This window comes from Salvelinus sp. IW2-2015, linkage group LG4q.1:29 (genome assembly GCF_002910315.2).
Source record: "Salvelinus sp. IW2-2015 linkage group LG4q.1:29, ASM291031v2, whole genome shotgun sequence".
NCBI lineage: Eukaryota > Metazoa > Chordata > Actinopteri > Salmoniformes > Salmonidae > Salvelinus > Salvelinus sp. IW2-2015.
The window spans coordinates 64,465,322-64,485,875 of NC_036842.1; the positions used below are offsets into that span (position 1 = coordinate 64,465,322).

The 20,554-nt window shown below is 43.0% G+C and overlaps 1 protein-coding gene and 1 pseudogene across 1 annotated transcript in view; one reads left to right on the top strand and one right to left on the bottom strand.

Annotated features, from left to right (window-relative positions):
- Positions 1–155, top strand: part of LOC139027591 (breast cancer anti-estrogen resistance protein 1-like) — a 2,365-nt pseudogene extending 2,210 nt beyond the window's left edge.
- The window catches only part of LOC111962362 (breast cancer anti-estrogen resistance protein 1), a 60,119-nt gene that overhangs the window by 14,759 nt on the left and 24,806 nt on the right, over positions 1–20,554 (bottom strand). Inside the window, exon 3 of the mRNA XM_023985405.2 lies at positions 8,580–8,735. Coding sequence (XP_023841173.1) covers positions 8,580–8,735 — 156 coding nt within the window. The remainder of the gene's footprint in view (positions 1–8,579; positions 8,736–20,554) is intronic.

The following is a 20,554-nucleotide window of genomic DNA, read 5'->3' on the forward strand; positions in this document are numbered from 1 at the left end:
TCTTGCCACAGGAGAGCTGGTGCGTGGGGCTGCCACAGGAGAGCTGGTGCGTGGGGCTGCCACAGGAGAGCTGGTGCGTTGGGGCTGCCCACAGGAGAAGCTGGTGCGTGGGGCTTGCCACAGGAGGGATGGTGCGTGGAGAAGGCACCGGATAGACCGGACCGTGGAGGCACACTACAGGTCTCGAGCACCTGCCCAACCCTACCTGGCTGAATGCTCACCGTAGCCATGCCAGTGCGGTGAGGTGGAATAGGCCGCACTGGGCTATGCACACGTACTGGAGACACCATGCGTAGGGCTGGTGCCATGTACCCCGGGCCGAGGAGACGCACTGGAGACCAGATGCGTAGAGCCGGCTTCATGGCACCTGGCTTGATGCCCACTCTAGCCCGGCCGATACGAGGCGCTGCTATGTACCGCACCGGGCTATGCACACGTACTGGAGACACCATGCGTAGGGCTGGTGCCATGACCCCGGGCCGAGGAGACGCACTGGAGACCAGATGCGTAGAGCCGGCTTCATGGCACCTGGCTTGATGCCCACTCTAGCCCGGCCGATACGAGGCGCTGCTATGTACCACACCGGGCTATGCACACGTACCGGAGACACCATGCGCATCTCCGCATAACACGGTGCCTGCCCGGACCCTCTCTCTCCACGGTAAGCACGGGGAGTTGGCTCAGGTCTCCTACCTGACTTAGCCACACTCCCCGTGCGCCCCCCCACCCAAGACATTTTTGGGGCTGCCTCTCTGGCACCATCCGGGCTTTCTTGCTGCTTCCTCATACCACCGCCTCTCGGCTTTCGCTGCCTCCAGCTCAGCCTTGGGGCGCGCGATACTCTCCAGCTGTGCCCAGGGTCCCTGCCGTCCAGAATCTCCTCCCAGGTCCAGGAGTCCTGCGATCGCTGCTGTGCTGCCCGTTACCACGCTGCTTGGTCCGTTGTGGTGGGTGGTTCTGTAACGGCTGTCCTCCTCCTTATCTGAGGAGGAGTAGTAAGAAGGATCGGAGGACCAATGCGCAGCGTGGTACGTGTTCATGCTCTTTATTATAACGAACGAACACAGAAACAAAACAACAAACGACACATGAAATACCAACCGAAACAACGTACCACGCTGCGCATTGGTCCTCCGATCCTTCTTACTACTCCTCCTCAGATAAGGAGGAGGACAGCCGTTACAAAAACAACATTTGTGGCAGCTTATGGTAGAGAAATCAACATTCAATTATCTGGAAACAGCTCTGGTGGACATTCCTGCAGTCAGCATGTAACGATGTGCGCTGAGAGTCAGGAAGCAAGTTCAGGGAGTGTTTTAATAAATAAACACAAGATAATACAAAATARGAAACACGAACAACGCACAGACATGACACTGGAACAGAAACAATGACATCTGGAGAAGGAACCAAAGGGTGTGACATATATAGGGCAGGTAATAAAGGAAGTGATGGAGTCCAGGTGAGTCTGAAGACGCGCAGGTGCACATAACGATGGTGACAGGTGTGCGCCATAATGAGCAGCCTGGAGGCCGGAGAGGGAGCACACGTGACACAGCATGCCAATTGCACGCTMCCTCAAAACTTGAGACATCTGTGGCATTGTGTTGTGTGACAAAACTGCACATTTTAGATTGGCCTTTTATTGTTCCCAGCACAAGGTTCACCTGTGCAATGAAGATGCAGTTTAATCAGCTTCTTGATATGCCACACCTGTCAGGTGGATGGATTCRCTTGGCAAAGGAGTAATGCTCACTAAAAGGGATGAAAATACATTTCTGCACAAAAGTTTAGAGAAATAAAATGTTTCTGTGTATGAAATATTTCTGGGATATTGTATTTCAGCTCATGAAACATGGGACCAACACTTTACATGTWKYKTTTATATTTTTGTTCAGTGTATWTAGGTGATGATGGAAGTTACCAAGTCTATGAGCTTGGTAATGAGTTTTAGAGGGCAGTTTAAGGCTACAGCTTTTAGGTTATTGGCTGTATTAAACAGATCTTTGTTGATAATAAACATCAGATTGATGCACCATGTGTGACACACACGTACATTCACAACCACACAACCCAATCTACTTCCAGGGTCTGACAAGGGACACTCTCTAAAGTTTATGATGCTGAGGCAGGATTATCTGCTAGCTGGCTGTCAATGAGCGTTGCACCTGAGGAGGAACAGAGTAAGTGGTATCTAARATTCAACTTCATCCTCGTTTCTCTATGACCTGACGGCAAACAGCAGCAGACTGAMAAGCCAACTCCTCCATCCAATCCTGAACCCCTAATAACACACAGAAAATTGCACTCCCATCTCTCGCCATGTGACTGTCCCAAACAAACAGATTAGCAATTATAATTCTGCACAAACAATGTGATACAATCTGTTCCCCGGGCCTTTGGGGAATTAAAGTGACAGAGAGAGGAGGCAAGAGGGACTACAGTATGAATACCAAATCCACCTCCACAACCATTGGGCGCATTGCCAAAGACACTGTCAGAATCTTGAATTCAGGCGATGCAATTTGTTTGGAGTTGGTATCAGTGGGTACACTGATCTGATCGCAGACAGTTTGGAGTTGGTATTCCAGTGGGTACACTGATCTAATCGCAGACATTTGGATTGGTATTCAGTGGGTACACTGATCTAATCGCAGACAGTTTGGAGTTGGTATTCAGTGGGTACACTGATCTAATCGCAGACAGTTGGAGTTGGTATTCAGTGGGTACACTGATCTAATCGCAGACAGTTTGGAGTTGGTATTCAGTGGGTACACTGATCTAATCGCAGACAGTTTGGAGTTGGATTCAGTGGGTACACTGATCTAATCGCAGACAGTTTGGAGTTGGTATTCAGTGGGTACACTGATCTGACGCAGACAGTTTGGAGAGTTGGTATTCAGTGGGTACACTGATCTAATCGCAGACAGTTTGGAGTTGGTTATCAGTGGGTACACTGATCTGATCGCAGACAGTTTGGAGTTGGTATTCAGTGGGTACACTGATCTGATCGCAGACAGTTTGGAGTTGGTATTCAGTGGGTACACTGATCTAATCGCAGACAGTTTGGAGTTGGTATTCAGTGGGTACACTGATCTAATCGCAGACAGTTTGGAGTTGGTATTCAGTGGGTACACTGATCTAATCGCAGACAGTTTGGAGTTGGTATTCAGTGGGTACACTGATCTGATCGCAGACAGTTTGGAGTTGGTATTCAGTGGGTACACTGATCTAATCGCAGACAGTTGGAGTTGGTATTCAGTGGGGGTACACTGATCTAATCGCAGACAGGTTGGAGTTGGTATTCAGTGGGTACACTGATCTAATCGCAGACAGTTTGGAGTTGGTATTCAGTGGGTACACTGATCTGATCGCAGACAGTTTGGAGTTGGTATTCAGTGGGTACACTGATCTAATCGCAGACAGTGTTGGAGTTGGTATTCAGTGGGTACCCTGATCTGAATCGCAGACAGTTTGGAGTTGGTATTCAGTGGGTACACTGATCTGATCGCAGACAGTTTGGAGTTGGTATTCAGTGGTACACTGATCTAATCGCAGACAGTTTGGAGTTGATTCAGTGGGTACACTGATCTAATCGCAGACAGTTTGGAGTTGGTATTCAGTGGGTACACTGATCTAATCGCAGACAGTTTGGAGTTGGTATTCAGTGGGTACACTGATCTGATCGCAGACAGTTTGGAGTTGGTATTCATGGGTACCCTGATCTAATCGCAGACAGTTTGGAGTGGTATTCAGTGGGTACACTGATCTAATCGCAGACAGTTTGGAGTTTGTATTCAGTGGGTACACTGATCTAATCGCAGACAGTTTGGAGTTGGTATTCAGTGGGTACACTGATCTGATCGCAGGACAGTTTGGAGTTGGTATTCAGTGGTACACTGATCTGATCGCAGACAGTTTGGAGTTGGTATTCAGTGGGTACACTGATCTAATGCAGACAGTTTGGAGTGAAATGAGATGGTTGTGTTACTCCTCTCAGCAGAAAACCAAAGCCAGGGCCCTTGGATTGTCCACTGAACCCACTGACTGATCTTAGGCCTGCTATCTGAACTATCCCTCCAGTCCCAGCACTATATTCTTTCAGATGCCGTCAAACAGTTTTCCTCTCTTTCCCTCATTCTCTCCCCCTCCAGCTGTTCTTCTCTCTCCTCCCCGCTGGTTCTCTTTCCCTCATTCTCTCCTCCCTCCAGCTGTTCTCTTTCCCTCATTCTCTCCTCCCTCCAGCTGGTTCTCTTTCCCTCAATCTCTCCTCCCTCCAGCTGGTTCTCTTTCCCTCATTCTCTCCTCCCGCCAGGTGTTCTCTTTCCCTCAATTCTCTCCTCCCTCCAGCTGGTTCTCTTTCCCTCAATCTCTCCTCCCTCCAGCTGGTTCTCTTTCCCTCAATCTCTCCTCCCTCCAGCTGGGTCTCTTCCCTCATCTCTCCTCCCTCCAGCTGGTTCTCTTTCCTCCATTCTCTCCTCCCTCCAGCTGGTTCTCTTTCCCTCATTCTCTCTCCCTCCAGCTGGTTTCTCTTTCCCTCATTCTCCTCCCTCCAGCTGGTTCTCTTTCCTCCACTCTTTTATCATTCTTGCAGCCATTTGTCCTGATATGTTGTGCTTGAATGCATGTGACTTGTTTTGGAATAGATGATTCAGTAGAGAGAATGGCTGTGTGTTTCTCTATCTTCTTCAGGAGCCTGTTGTGTGTCTCTGTGTGTGTCTGTGTGTGTCTGTCTGTCTGTGTGGCTCTGTCTTCTGTGTCTCTGTCTGTCTCTGTCTGTCTGTGTGTCTCTGTCTGTCTGTGTGTCTCTGTGTGTGTGTGTGTATGTCTGTCTGTGTGTCTCTGTCTGTCTGTGTCTCTGTGTGTGTGTGTATGTCTGTGCTGTGTCGTCCTGTTCTGTCTGTGTCTCTGTGTGTGTCTCTGTCTGTCTGTGTCTCTGTGTGGTGTGTCTGTCTGTCTGTGTCTCTGTCTGTCTGTGTCTCTGTGTGTCTGTGTGTCTGTGTGTCTGTGTCTCTGTCTGTCTGTTGTCTCTGTCTGTCTGTGTCTCTGTCTTGTCTGTGGCTCTGTGTGTCTGTGTCTCTGTGTGTGTGTCTGTCTGTCTGTGTCTCTGTCTGTCTGTGTCTCTGTCTGTCTGTGTCTCTGGTGCTGTGGTGTGTCTGTCTGTGTCTCTGTCTGGTCTGTGTCTCGTGTGTTCTGTGTCTCTGTGTGTGTGTGTCTGTCTGTGTCTCTGTCTGTCGTGTCTCTGTGTGTCTGTGTTCTCTGTGTGTGTGTGCTGTCGTCTGTGTCTCTGTCTGTCTGGTCTCTGTGTGTGTGTTTGTCTGTCTGTGTCTCTGTCTATCTGTGTCTCTGTGTTGTGTGTCTGTCTGTCTGTGTCTCTGTGTTGTGTTGTCTTGTGTGTTGGTGTGTCTGTTGCTGTGTCTTGTCTGTGGTCTGTCTGTGTCTCGTCGTGTCTGCTGTCTCGTGTGTGTGTGTCTGTCTGTCTGTCTGTGGTGTCTCTGTTGTCGTCTGTGTCTCTGGTGTCTGTGTCGCTGTCGTGGTGTCTTGTTCTGTGTCTCTGTGTCTCCTTTGTGGTCGTCTGTCTCTGTGTGTGTGTCGTGTCTGTCTGTCTGTGTCTCTGTGTGTCTGGTGTCTGTGTGTCTGTTGTCTGTGCTCTTGTTCTGTCGGCTGTCTGTGTCCTGTCTTTGTCTCGTGTCTGTGTCTCTGTCTCTGCTCTGTTGTCTTCTGTCTGTCTGCTTGTCTCTGTTGTCTGTGTCTCTGTCTGTCTGTGTCTCGTCTGTCTGGTTCTGTCTGTCTGTCGTCTCTGCTCTTTCTGTGTCTCTGCTCTGTCTGTGTCTCTGTCTGTCTGGGTCTCTGTCGCTGTCTCTGTGTCTCTGTGTCTGTCTTGTGTCTCCTGGTCTGTCTGTGTCTCTGTCTGTCCTGTGTCTCTGTCTGTCTGTGTCCTCTGTCTGTCTGAGTTGTACGCTCTGTGTCTTGTCTGTCTGATCTAGCTTCTGTCCTGTGTTCGTGTGCAAGTGTGTCTCTAAGTGTGTTTCTCTGCGTCCCTGTGTGCTACGTGTGTCCTCTGTGTCAGTGTGTTCTCTGTGGCTGTAACTGGTCTTCTGTGTCTCTGATCGAGTCTGTGTTCCTCTGCTGTTTGTGTCTCATGTGTTCGTATGTCTCGTTGTCTGTTGTCTCTGGGTCGTGTGTCTCTGTGTGTGTGTCTCTGGTGTCTGTACTGTCTGTGTCTGATCTGTCTATGTCTATCATGTGCTGTGTCTTCATGTGTCTGTTCTGTCTGTGTCTGTGATCGCCGCTCTCTGTGGATCTCTGTGTGTTGCTGAGTGTCTGCGTCAGTACTGGCTGGTCTCTTGTGCGTCTACTTGTGTGGCTGTCTGTCTGGTGTGTATGCGTCTCTGTGTGTGTTCCTTGGGTCTGTGTGCATCGTTTGTCTGGTGTGTGTCTTGTGTGTCTTGGTGTCTGTGTGTGTGTAAGGATGGCATGACACAGAAGGGGTTCACCTTCAGATCAAAGCGCATGCAGCTCAGGAATGCTGGCTCACTGTGCTTTGAATACAACTCCAACCGCCCAGTAAAACCCCCAAATTGAAGTTTTAAATTTCTAACGCCTTTCTAACTCCTCGCTTGCGGTAATGTATGAACCTCCTTCTAAATAAATGTGAATCACAGAGCCGCCGTGGTTTAAACACACACAAGAGAGTCGAGAGAGAGGAGAGAACGAGAGAGACACACCAGAGAGAGGGAGAGAGAGACACAGTGAGGGGAGAGAGGACACAGCAGAGAGAGAGAGCAGGGAGAGACACGAGGGAGAGAGAGGAGAGGAGCTGAACAGAGGACGAGGAGGGGAGAGCAGAGAGGAGGAGAGAGAGAGAGGGAGAGATACAGAGAGAGAGAGAGAGAGTGAGAGAGAGACAGAGAGAGGGAGAGATACAGAGAGAGACAGAGATAGGTTTAATATTCCCAATACATCAGATATTAATGAGAGGTTAATGAGACACTTCGCAGAAAGACGACCAGTCGAGTCAGGAAGTGTGTCTAAGCCAGCAGAGAGGAAAAATAGCCATCAATCTTGTGAAGAGGACRAAATGACTTCAGTGACATCAGAGACAATAAGTGGCGAGGCAGGACAGTGAGAGGACATGAATACCATACCCCCTCACATACACAGGACACCACCATCATGGTCAAGGGTAAGAGGTCAAAACTAGTGTGGCTCAATTGCTGATGATATGGAAGATGAGAAATTGTATCTTCAGTGATTTGTGTCTGTATGTGGGTGTGTTACTGTATACTAGAGAAGCGGRAGAGTGCAGCATTTGAACATAAATACAGGTGWGAGAGAGAGAGAGAGGCGAGGCAGTGAATGAACTGAGAGAGAAAGCATGCAGGGCATTCTACGCCATTAAAAAACTAATTCAAATTGAAATACTTATTAAAATTTGGCTAAAATGAATTGAATGTGTCATTGAACCAATTGCACTTGATGGCAGCGAGGTGTGGGGTCCACTTGCAAAACAAGATTTCACAAAATGGGACAAACACCTCATTGAAACCCTGCATGCAGAGTTCTGTAAGATTCTCCTACATGTCCAGAGGAAAACTACAAACAATGCATGCAGGGCAGAATTAGGCCAATATCCACTAAAAACTAAAAAAAGAGCAATTCAGTTTTGGAAACATCTAAAATACAGTGACCTYCTCTCATACTATTACCAAGCCCTGCAATGCCAAGAGCTGAGCAAAGAAAAGAGTCCCCTCATCCAGCTGGTCCTGGGGCTAAGTTCACAAACCTGTTCTACTAGCACACTGAAGCCCCAGGATCAGAGCATTCAATCAATCAGAATRAAACAAATTACAACACAGTCAAKACAAAACTACATTGCTTATTGGGAAACACAAGCACAAACACAAAGAAAAATGCAGTGCTATCTGGCCCTAAATCGACAGTACACCATGGCAAACAATTTGACCATGGTTACTGATCAGAACCTTAGAAAAACATTGACAAAGTACAGGCTCAGTGAGCACAGCCTTGCCATTGAGAAGGGTAGACACAGGAAAACCTGGCTCCCTGTAGAGGAAAGGTTGTGCAACCACTGCACAACAGCAGAACCTGAGACGGAGCTGCATTTCCTGACAAAATGTCAAAAATATAAAACAATTAGAGACTGTCATTTCCCCAAATTTGAAACCCTTATTCAAGGTTTCAAAGACCTCTCTGATGAGAGTAGGCTACCACCCTGTTGGGGGAGGACGCAGAGAGCTGTGGGTTGGCAGCGCACTACATTGCTGCCTGCTATAAGATGAGGGACAGTGTCTGACAGACCAATCAACCTGCACATGTCCTCTACTGTATGCTTATTGTTATTGTTCAATGTATGGTTATTTTGACCTTTGGTTATTGTTGTTACTGTTGTCCCGTTGACAATTTTGATTCTTATTATTTTCATATTGTAAATATCGAAAGTAAGCTTTGGCAATATGTACATTGTTACGTCATGGCAATAAAGCAAATTGAAATGAATTGAAATTGAGAGAGAGAGAGAGAGAGAGAGAGAGAGAGAGGACTAGCTGACTCCTCACCTGTTGGCTGTACTGGGCGCGGGTTGGGGGAACGTCATAGATATCCTGTGACTGCTGGGAGGGAGGCATGTGTCTGGGAGGGACGTCATACTCATCCTGCTCCGACTTTTCCACGTCATACACATACACCTGGCCCACCCGCGTCGGCACCACCACCTGACGGAGAGAGAGAGCGAGAGAGGCATGAGGTTAGTGAAATAGTCCGTTATAAGATTTCAGCAAATAGATGCATCTTTAAGTCTTATGTAGAGTTGAAGTCGGAAGTTTACATACACCTTAGCCAAATACATTTAAACTCAGTTTTTCACAATTCCTGGCATCAAATCAAATCTAATCAAATTTTTATTTGTCAAATACACATGGTTAGCAGATGTTAATGCGAGTGTAGCGAAATGCTTGTGCATTCAATCCTAGTAAAATTCCCCGTCTTAGGTCAGTTAGGATCACCACTTTATTTTAAGAATGTGAAATGTCAGAATAATAGTAGAGAGAATGATTTATTTCAGCTTATATTTCTTTCATTACATTCCCAGTGGGTCAGAAGTTTACATACACTCAATTATTATTTGGTAGCATGCTTTTAAATAGTTTTACTTGGGTCAAACATTTCAGGTAGCCTTCCACAAGCTTCCCACAATAAGTTGGTGAATTATGGCCCATTCCTCCGAGTCAGGTTTGTAGGCCTCCTTGCTCACACACGCTTTTTCAGTTCTCCACAATTTTCTATGGGATTGAAGTCAGGGTTTGTGATGGCCACTCCAATACTTGACTTTGTTGTCCTCAAGCCATTTTGCCACAACTTTGGAAGTATGCTTGGGGTCACTGTCCATTTGGAAGACCCATTGCGACCAAGCTTTAACTTCCTGACTGTCTTGAGATGTTGCTTCAATATAGCCACATAAATTTCCTCCCTCATGATGCCATCTATTTTGTGAAGTGCACCAGTCCCTCCTGCAGCAAATCAATCTTAGTGTATGTAAACTTCTGACCCACTGGAATTGTGATACAGTGAATTATAAGTGAAATAATCTGTCTGTAAACAATTGTAGGAAAAATGACTTGTGTCATGCACAAAGTAGCTGTCGCTAAACGGGAACTTTGCCCAAAATATAGTTTGTTAACAAGACATTTGTGGAGTGGTTGAAAAACGAGTTTTAATGACTCCAACATAAGTGTATGTAAACTTCTGACTTCAACTGTACTTTATAAAAGAGTGTAAAAACACCAGCAAATCAGCTCCAAGTGATTTCAATTTTCTTCTATTCCAAAATATTCCCACACATAACATAGAGATATACGCTGACTGTACAAACAATAGAACACCCCCTTTGCCCTCAGAACAGCCTCAATTMGTCGGGGCTTGGACTCTACAAGGTGTTGAAAGCGTTCCACAGGGATGCTGGACCATGTGGACTCCAATGCTTCCCACAGTTGTGTCAARTTGACTGGATGTCCTTTGGGTGGTGGACCATTCTTGATACACACGGGAATCTGTTGAATGTGAAAAACCCAGCAGTGTTGCAGTTCTTGACACACTCAAACCATTGTGCCTGGCACCTACTATCATACCCCGTTCAAAGGCACTTAAATCTTTTGTCTTGCCTATTTACCCTCTGAATGACACAAACACACAATCCATGTCTCAATTGTCTCRAGGCTTAAAAATCCTTCTTTAACCTGTCCCCTCCCCTTCATCTACACTGATTGAAGTGGATTTAACAAGTGACATCAATAAGGGATCATAGCTTTCACCTGGATTCACCTGGTCAGTCTATGTCATGGAAAGAGCAGGTGTTCCAATTGCAATGAACATTCAGTGTATGTGATCATGTACAAATGTAAGCAAGGTTTGAAATGATTATGTTTCAGTGAAATATTATATCTGTTTGGGCATCTTGCAGTCAATTTGCAGTCTACWAAYTAKWTGTAATTATGTTCCGGCCCCCTGACCATYCGCTCAATAAMAAATTGTCCCTAGTTGATCTAGTTGATGATCCCAGCCGTAGATGATAACAGTAGAGAACACATTATATCCACTCAAGACTCAATCTTAATTAAATTCCCCTGACCCACAGTGAAGAGCCAAAACAGCCTGTAACAGAGTCAGGGTCTGGCTTAACCCCAGAGGCAGTAAAAACAGAATGGAGGTCTTGGCAGGTCAGCGTGGGAACAACGCCTGTCCTATTGTCTGCCTATTTACCCACAGTATTATAGTCTCAGTGTTATGTCAACTGTCTGGGCCTGGGAAATGAAAACAGACTGATAACAGCACAATACAGAGACAGTAACTGGAACATAAGCGTCCATCCAAACTAGTACTCAAATTTAGTATTCAATACATCACAGGATATTGAAAATCAAATCATTAGCACTTCCTATCAGGACCATATCATGTCATGTCATCACCACATAATGTCCTGCATCAGTGCTCCTTGGAAGTCTATCTGAGCTCCTCTGGCTGTGTGTGTGTGTGTGTGTGTGTGTGTGTGTGTGTGTGTTGTGTGTGTCTTTCTCCTCCCTCTCACTTTCCCTTAATCTGGCCCTGCTATCGATCCCCTGCAGGCAAGGGCTATGGAATCACACAGATAAGGAATGTTGTTATCTCTCTCCCAATCAGGGCACTGGGGAAATCTCTGATTATCTACTCCCAGCTACAGATACACTGCTGCTGCTGCCTTCACTACCGGTGGGAGAGGAAAATAGCAGTCCAATCACACACACCAGTGCTAATAAACCGTCTGCAACCTCCCGACTACAGTACCAGTCAAAAGTTTGGACACACCTATTCATTCATGGGTTTTTCTTTATTTCGACTATTTTCTACATTGTAGAACAATAGTGAAGACATCAAAACTATGAAACAACACATATGGAATCATGTAGTAACCAATAAAATGTTAAACAAATCAAAATATATGTTACATTTAAAATTCTTCAAATTAGACACCCTTTGCCTTGTTGACAGCTTTTCACACTCTTGGCATTCTCTCAACCAGCTTCATGAGGTAGTCACCTGGAATGCATTTCAATTAACAGGTGTGCCTTGTTAAAAGTTAATATGTGTAATTCCTTTCCTTCTTAATGAGGTTGAGCCAATCAATTGTGTTGTGACAAGGTAGGGGTGGTATACAGAAGACAGCCCTATTTGGTATAGACGAAGTCCACATTATGGTTAGAACAGCTCAAATAAACAAAGAGAAACGACCGTCCATCATTACTTTAAGACATGAAGGTCAGTCAATCCGGCACATTTCAAGAACTTTGAAAGTTTCTTCAAGTGCAGTCGCAAAAACCATCAAGCCCTATGATGAAACTGGCTCTCACGAGGTCCGCCACAGGAAAGKAAGACCCAGAGTTACCTCTGCTGCAGAGGATAAGTTCATTAGAGTTACCAGTCTCAGAAATTGCAGCCCAAATAWAGGCTTCACAGAGTTCAAGTAACAGACACATCTCAACATCACTGTTCAGAGGAGCCTGCATGAATCAGGCCTTCATGGTCGAATTGCTGCAAAGAAACGACTATTAAAGGACACCAATAAGAAGAAGAGACTTACTTGGGCCAAGAAACACGAGCAATGGACATTAGACCGGTGGAAATCTGTCCTTTGGTCTGATGAGTCCAAATGTGAGATTTTTGGTTCCAACCACCATGTCTTTGTGAGAGGCAGAGTAGGTGAAGGGATGATCTCCACATGTGTGGTTCCCACCATGAAGCATGGAGGAGGAGGTGTGATGTGTGGGGGTGCTTTGCTGGTGACACTGTCGGTTATTTATTTAGAATTCAAGGCACACTTAACCAGCACAGCTACCACAGCATTCTGCTGCGATACGCCCATCCCATCTGGTTTGCGCTTAGTGGGATTATCATTTGTTTTTCAACAGGACAATGACCCAACACACCTCCATGCTGTGTAAGGGCTATTTGACCAATAAGGAGAGTGATRGWGTGCTGCATYAGATGACCTGGCCTCCACAATCACCCGACCTCAACCCAATTGAGATGGTTTGGGATGAGTTGGACTGCAGAGTGAAGGAAAAGCAGCCAACAAGTGCTCAGCATTTGTGGGAACTCCTTCAAGACTGTTAGAAAAGCATTCCAGGTGATGCTGGTTGAGAGAATGACAAGAGTGTGCAAAGCTGTCATCAAGACAGAGGGTGGCTACTTTGAAGAATCTAAACTATAAAATATATTTTCATTTGTTTAACACTTTTTATGTCATAGTTGTGACGTCTTCACAATTATTCTACAATGTAGAACGTTTAAAAAAATTAAGAAAAACCCTTGAATGAGTAGGTGTGTCCAAACTTTTGACTAGTACTGTATATGTGATAAATATAGAAAATGCACTGTACTGTTCTCTGGTTAGTGTCATTTTTGCCTCAGTGGATCGACGTTAACGTTTTCTGCCCAAATTCCCCAAAATATTTGGCGATTGGTGTGTATGTGGCACACGTACAGCTAGGCTTACACACTAATGGCTTACACACTAATAAAAAAAAGACGACAGAAAAACCTCAATGTAGCCTATAGATATGAATTGCACAAAAATGTATTGTTTCATGCATTGTTTTCTCTTAATTCAACCCACCCGCCCTTCATCCACACAATATTTCATGACTCTAATCCCGCCCACCCAGCGGATATAACCGCGGGACTGGGGGTTATGAGTAAACACACACACGAGCGCAGTCTATCCCATTTCCAAAAAACTGAAAGGATCCCTGGTCCTTTCCTCTGGAGCCTAGGCTACAGTGAGGGTGTGTGGTTCTGGTCATGTCTGCTAGCCTATCTCTTCTCAGTGCCAGACAAGGGCAAAACCAAACATGAAGAAGCAAGCTGAGGAGATCTCTAGACGTCACTGAAGCAGCCATGCCTAGCTCACTACGGGTTTCAGAGGCGATAACTTCACAGACTTCTGACAGGTTCCCCTGGTCCCATCCCCCCTTCTCTCTAGCTGATCCCCTCACTGCCAGACACCCCACACCCCCTCTGGACACCCCAGTGAGGAACGACGGGAGGGACTGCTCCCTATAGGCCGTCACTATCTCAGCCTGGCCGACAAAGGAAGCATTGGAGTCCATGCAGATRCATGTTAGTGTTCAGCTGATGGGGACCAGGATCAAAGGGTCGTGATTAGCATGACACAGTGACAGAGGAAGTGGATCTCTCCAGTCTGACTGATAGACACTGGATTAGATACAGCCAAGCCACAATCCATACAAAATAATGGAATGACATAGGGCATGGGCAAAGAAGCCCTAAAAAACAAAATAGATGGCATCATGAGGGAGGAAAATTATGTGGCTATATTGAAGCAACATCTCAAGACATCAGTCAGGAAGTTAAAGCTTGGTCGCAAATGGGTCTTCCAAATGGACAATGACCCCAAGCAAACTTCCAAAGTTGTGGCAAATTGTCTCAAGGACAACAAAGTCAAGGTATTGGAGTGGCCATCACAAAGCTCTGACCTCATTCCTACAGAAAATGTGTGGACAGAACTGAAAAAGTGTGTGCGAGCAAGGAGGCCTACAAAACCTGACTCAGTTACACCAGCTCTGTCAGGAGGAATGGGCCATAATTCACCCAAYTTATTGTGGGAAGCTTGTGGAAGGCTACCTGAAACGTTTGACCCAAGTTAAACAATGTAAAGGCAATGCTACCAAATACTAATTCAGTGTATTCTGACCCACTGGGAATAAATCTAAAATCTAATAAAGCTGGAATAAAACATTCTCTCTGCTATTATTCTGACATTTCACATTCTTAAAATAAAGTGGTGATCCTAACTGACCTRAAACAGGGAATTTTTACTGGGATTAAATGTCAGGAATTGTGAAAAACTGAGTTTAAATGTATTTGGCTAAGGTGTATGTAAACTTCCGACTTCAACTGTAAACACTTGCATACACAAATTGCAGGCAGCCTCATGCACCAGCCTTTACTGTTCATTCTGCTCCCCTTCTCTGGCTCTACTTTGTGGAGGTTACCTCAGTAGCCTGCTTGACTGGTATTTAAGAAACCAATCACATTATTTGCTAATGAAATGCTGCAACTCTCCCGGATCCTGTAATAATATTTGCTCTCCCAGTCAGGCTGCCTGCCACTTGAAAGGTGACAGCCCAGCTAAACGGGTAATTAAGCCATTGCCCATTAAATAAATCTGACAATCTGCCTCTGTTAATATGTCTCATCCCTGTGTCCTGTCTGTATCCTTCCTCCATCTCCTCCCCTACAGCTTCCCTTAGTTCCCCATTCATTCAGAACCAGTGTCTAAAGAAATAGAGTAGATGTCCTTAACTGACAGCCTATAAACTGAAATAGGACTAAGGAAAAACCCCAGAACAAATTAAATCAACTGAATCAAAGTCATATTTGAATCTCTCCATACAGCAAACTCCCTCCCTCCCTCTCCCTCCTCCTCCCCCCTTTTCTTTCTCCTCCTTTCCCTGCCATCAATTCCTAGTCTCTCCAGACAACCTATTCTCCACAGAGCTAGCCAGCTTCACACACGTTTAAAGAACACAGCAGGTGTTTCATCTAACACATCCTAGGACAATATCGCACGACCTCCTCTGCAGCCTTCTCTAACACAAAACACTCATTCTCCTCTCATACTGAGATATAGATCAGATCATAACATGTACTGTATGCTCCCCCTGAGCTAAAGAACACCTACATTTTACAACAACATAGTAACAACATACCCGTTCCTTTGTGCTAGACGGGTGATGGGATGGAATAAGCAAGCAATACTGACAACATGTCATTCTGAGTTTATTCATAATTATTATTCTTGACTTGTGTATTGTCTGGCATGTTTTTCTGGTTCACATGAATGTAAACAGACTACAGAAATATGGATCACACACACCATCATGTTCCTGAKCGCGTCACACTACTATTGACAGCAGTAAGTGAGAGTCAGATATCCATCACTTAACCTGGCTCTTATCGACAGATCCTCCATAAGCTATTAAAGAGATTAGAGGGCAACATTATTGGTTTTTGGTCATTGATCACATGGTAACGAGCCAGCCCTATCAATGCCCTCCTCAGCTGGCCCTTAACCTCATCTACGTTAATGGAGGATCCCTCTGAGGCCATGAACTGCATAACTAATGGTGATCAATAGTGTGAATTATCAATGAGGAAGGTGTTGGAGAGGGGAGGGCACGATGGCACATATGGGCTTTGGCTCTTAGCCAAGTCCTCATCAATAGTGTTGAAAGGCTTCTGTCAATGGGAGTGGGGGGGGCAACACCCAGCAGCCAGCTGTCACAACATTCTATCAGGTCATAATAATGATGTCACTAAAAGACGAGGAGCCATTGAGGATGTGGAACAATGGAGAGCGGTGACGCTCTGACCTGAGCCCTCACTGCTTTACTGGGCTGGCAGCTGGCCATAAGGTCTGTCTGTTGGAACAGAGGTCACCCCGAGGAAAGGAACAGATTGTAGACCCCCCCCACCACCCACAGTCCACTGACCCCTAACCCAGCTGACACCATGTCTGTCTGTTCAGATCGTTTCAGAACACAAGGGTTTTTCAGTCCACCTGCAATAGGCAAGGTGGACTTTCTGCTGAGCCTTGTGAAGTGGTCGTTCAAGTGAACAAAGGTCAGAGTACTAAGATTAATATTCCACGTTGGATGTCACATGTTTTAACATGAAACTGCTCACATGTTTTAACATGAAACTGCTTCAAATGTTTTTAACATGAAACTGCTCACATGCTTTTAACATGAAACTGCTCACTTTGTTTTAAACATGAAACTGCTCACATGTTTTAACATGAAACTGCTCACATGTTTTAAAATGAAACTGCTCACTTGTTTTAACATGAAACTGCTCACATGTTTTAACATGAAAACTGACTCACTGTTTTTTAACATGAAACTGTCACATTGTTTTCACATGAAACTGCTCACTTGTTTTAAAATGAACTGCTCACATGTTTTAACATGACTGCTCACATGTTTTAACATGAACTGCTCCTTTTTAACATACTGCTCACATGTTTTTAAATGAAACTGCTCACTTTTTTAAAACATGAAACTGCTCATTGTTTTTAAACATGAAACTGTACGTTGTTTTAACATGAAACTGCTCACTTGTTTTAACATGAAACTGCTCACATGTTTTAACATGAAACTGCTCACTTGTTTTAACATGAAATGCTCACATGTTTTAACATGAAACTGCTCACTTGTTTAAATGAAATGCTCACATTTTTTAACATGAACTGCTCACTTGTTTTAACATGAATGCTCACATGTTTTAACTGAAACTGCTCACATTGTTTTAACATGAAATGCTCACATGTTTTACATAACTGCACTTGTTTAAAATGAAACTGCTCACTTGTTTTAACATGAAACTGCTCACATGTTTTAACATGAAACTGCTCACTTGTTTTACATGAAATGCTCACTTGTTTTACATGAAACTGCTCACATGTTTTAATTACAGAACTGCTCACTGTTTTAACATGAAACTGCTCACATGTTAACATGAAACTGCTCACTATGTTTTAACATGAACCTGCTCAGCTTGTTTTAAAAGAAACTGCTCACTGTTTTAAAATGAAACTGCTCACATTTTAACTGAAAACTGCTCATTGTTTTAACATGAAACTGCTCACATGTTTTAAAATGAAATGCTCCTATGTTTTAAATGAAACTGCTCACTGTTTTAACATGAAACTGCTCACTTGTTTTAACATGATCAACTGTTGTTTTAACATGAAACTGCTCACTTGTTTTAACATGAAACTGCTCACATGTTTTAACATGAAACTGCTCACATTTTAACATGAACTGCTCTTTTAAAAATGAACACTGCTCACTTGTTTTAAAATGAAACTGCTCACTTGTTTTAACATGAAACTGCTCACATGTTTTAACATGAAACTGTCTTCATTGTTTTAACATGAAACTGCTGATGTTTACAATGAACTGCTCACATGTTTTAAAATGAAACTGCTCACTTGTTTTAACATGAAACTGCTTCACTTGTTTTAACATGAAATGCTCACATGTTTTAACATGAAACTGTACATGGCTTAAAATGAAACTGCTCACTTGTTTTAACATGAAACTGCTCACATGTTTTAACATGAACTGCCACATGCTTTAACATGAACTGCTCACTTGTTTTAACATGAACTCAATGTTTAACATGAAACTGCTCGCTTGTTTTAACATGAAACTGCTCACATGTTTTAAACATGAAATGCTCACATGTTTTAAATGAAACTGCTCACATGTTTTAACATGAAACTGCTCACTTGTTTAACATGAAACTGCTCACTTGTTTTAAAATGAAACTGCTCACATGTTTTAACATGAAACTGCTCACATGTTTTAACATGAAACTGCTCTTGTTTTTAACATGAAATGCTCACATGTTTTAAAATGAAACTGCTCACTTGTTTTAACATGAAACTGCTCATTGTTTTAACATGACATGCTCACTTTGTTTTAACATGAAACATGCTCACTTGTTTTAACATGAAACTGCTCACATGTTTTAAAATGAAACTGCTCACTTGTTTTAACATGAAAGTCTCACATGTTTTAACATGAAACTGCTCCTTGTTTTTAAAAATGAAACTGCTCACTTTGTTTTAAACATGAAACTGTCACTTGTTTAAACATGAAACTGCTCACATGTTTTAACATGAAACTGCTCACTTGTTTTAACATGAAGTGCTCACATGTTTTAACATGAAACTGCTCATTGTTTTTAAAATGAAACTGTCACTTGTTTTACATGAAACTGCTACAATGTTTAACATGAAACTGCTCATTGTTTTAACATGAAACTGCTCCTTGTTTTTTAACATGAAACTGCTCACATGTTTAACATGAACTGCTCTGTTTAATGAACTGCTCACATGTTTTTAACGAAACTGCTTCACTTGTTTAAACATGAAACTGCTCACTTGTTTTAACAATGAAACTGTCACATGTTTAACATGAAACTGCTACATGTTTTAAAGAAACAGCTCTGTTTTTTAACATGAACTGCTCATGTTTAAAATGAAACTGCTCACTTGTTTTTAACATGAACCTGCTCACTTGTTTTAACATGAACGCTCACTTGTTAACATGAAACTGCTCCTTGTTTAACATGACTGCTCACTTTGTTTTAATGCAAATGCTCACATGTTTTAACATGAAACTGCTCACTATGTTTTAACATGAAACTGCTCACATGTTTTTAAAAATGAACTGCTCACTTGTTTTAAATGAACTGCTCACTTGTTTTACATTGAAACTGCTCACATGTTTTAACATGAAACTGCTCACTTGTTTTAACATGAAACTGCGTACATTGTTTTAAAATGAAACTGCTCACATGTTTTAAATGAAACTGCTACTTGTTTTAACATGAAACTGCTCACTTGTTTTAACATGAAACTGCTCACATGTTTAACATGAAACTGCTCACATGTTAACATGAAACTGCTCACTTGTTTTAACATGAAACTGCTCACATGTTTTAACATGAAACTGCTCACTTGTTTTAACATGAAACTGCTCACATGTTATGCACATGTACATGAAATGAAACTGCTACAATGTTTTTAAATGAAACTGCTCCTTGTTTTAACATGAAACTGCTCACTTGTTTTAAATGAAACTGCTCACAATGTTTTTTAACATGAACTGCTCACAATTGTTTTAACATGAAACTGCTCACTTGTTTTACCATGAAACTGCTCACATGTTTTAAAATGAAACTGCTCACTGTTTTCATGAACTGCTCACTTGTTTTAACATGAAACTGCTCACTTGTTGTTTTAACATGAAACTGCTCACTTGTTTTAACATGAAACTGCTCACATGTTTTAACATGAAACTGCTCACTTGTTTAACATGAAATGCTCAATGTTTTAAATGAACTGCTCACTTGTTTTAAAATGAACTGCTCACTTGTTTTAACATGAAACTGCTCACTGTTTTAACATGAAACTGCTCACTTGTTTTAACATGAAACTGCTCACATGTTTTAACATGAAACTGCTCACATGTTTTAACATGAAACGCTCACTGTTTTAACATGAAACTGCTACTTGTTTTAACATGAAACTGTCACTATGTTTTAAACATGAAACTGCTCACATGTTTTAACATGAAACTGCTCAGTTTTTTAACATGAACTGCTCACATGTTTTACATGAACTGTCACATGTTTTAACATGAACTGCTGACTTGTTTTAACATGAAACTGCTCACATGTTTTAACATGAAACTGCTCACATGTTTTAACATGAACTCTCAATGTTTAACATGAAACTGCTCACATGTTTTAACATGAAACTGCTGACTTGTTTTAACATGAAACTGCTCACATGTTTTAACATGAAAACCTGCTCACATGTTTTAACATGAAACTGCTCACATGTTTTAACATGAAACTGCTCAATGTTTTTAACATGAAACTGCTGACTTGTTTTAACATGAAACTGCTCACATGTTTTAACATGAAACTGCTCACATGTTTTAACATGAAACTGCTCACATGTTTTAACATGAAACTGCTCACTTGTTTTTTAACATGAAACTGCTCACATGTTTTAACATGAAACTGCTCACATGTTTTAACATGAAACTGCTCACATGTTTTAACATGAAACTGCTCACATGTTTAACATGAAACTGCTCACTGTTTAACATGAACTGTCAATGTTAAATGAAACTGCTCACTGTTTTAAAATGAAATGCTCACTTGTTTTAACATGAAACTGTCACTTGTTTTAACATGAAACTGCTCACTGTTTTAACATGAAACTGCTGACTTGTTTTTAACATGAAACTGCTCACATGTTTTAAAATGAAACTGTCACTTGTTTTAACATGAAACTCGCTCACATGTTTTAACATGAAACTGCTCACATGTTTTAACATGAAACTGCTACTTGTTTTAAATGAAACTGCTCACATGTTTTAACATGAAATGCTCATATGTT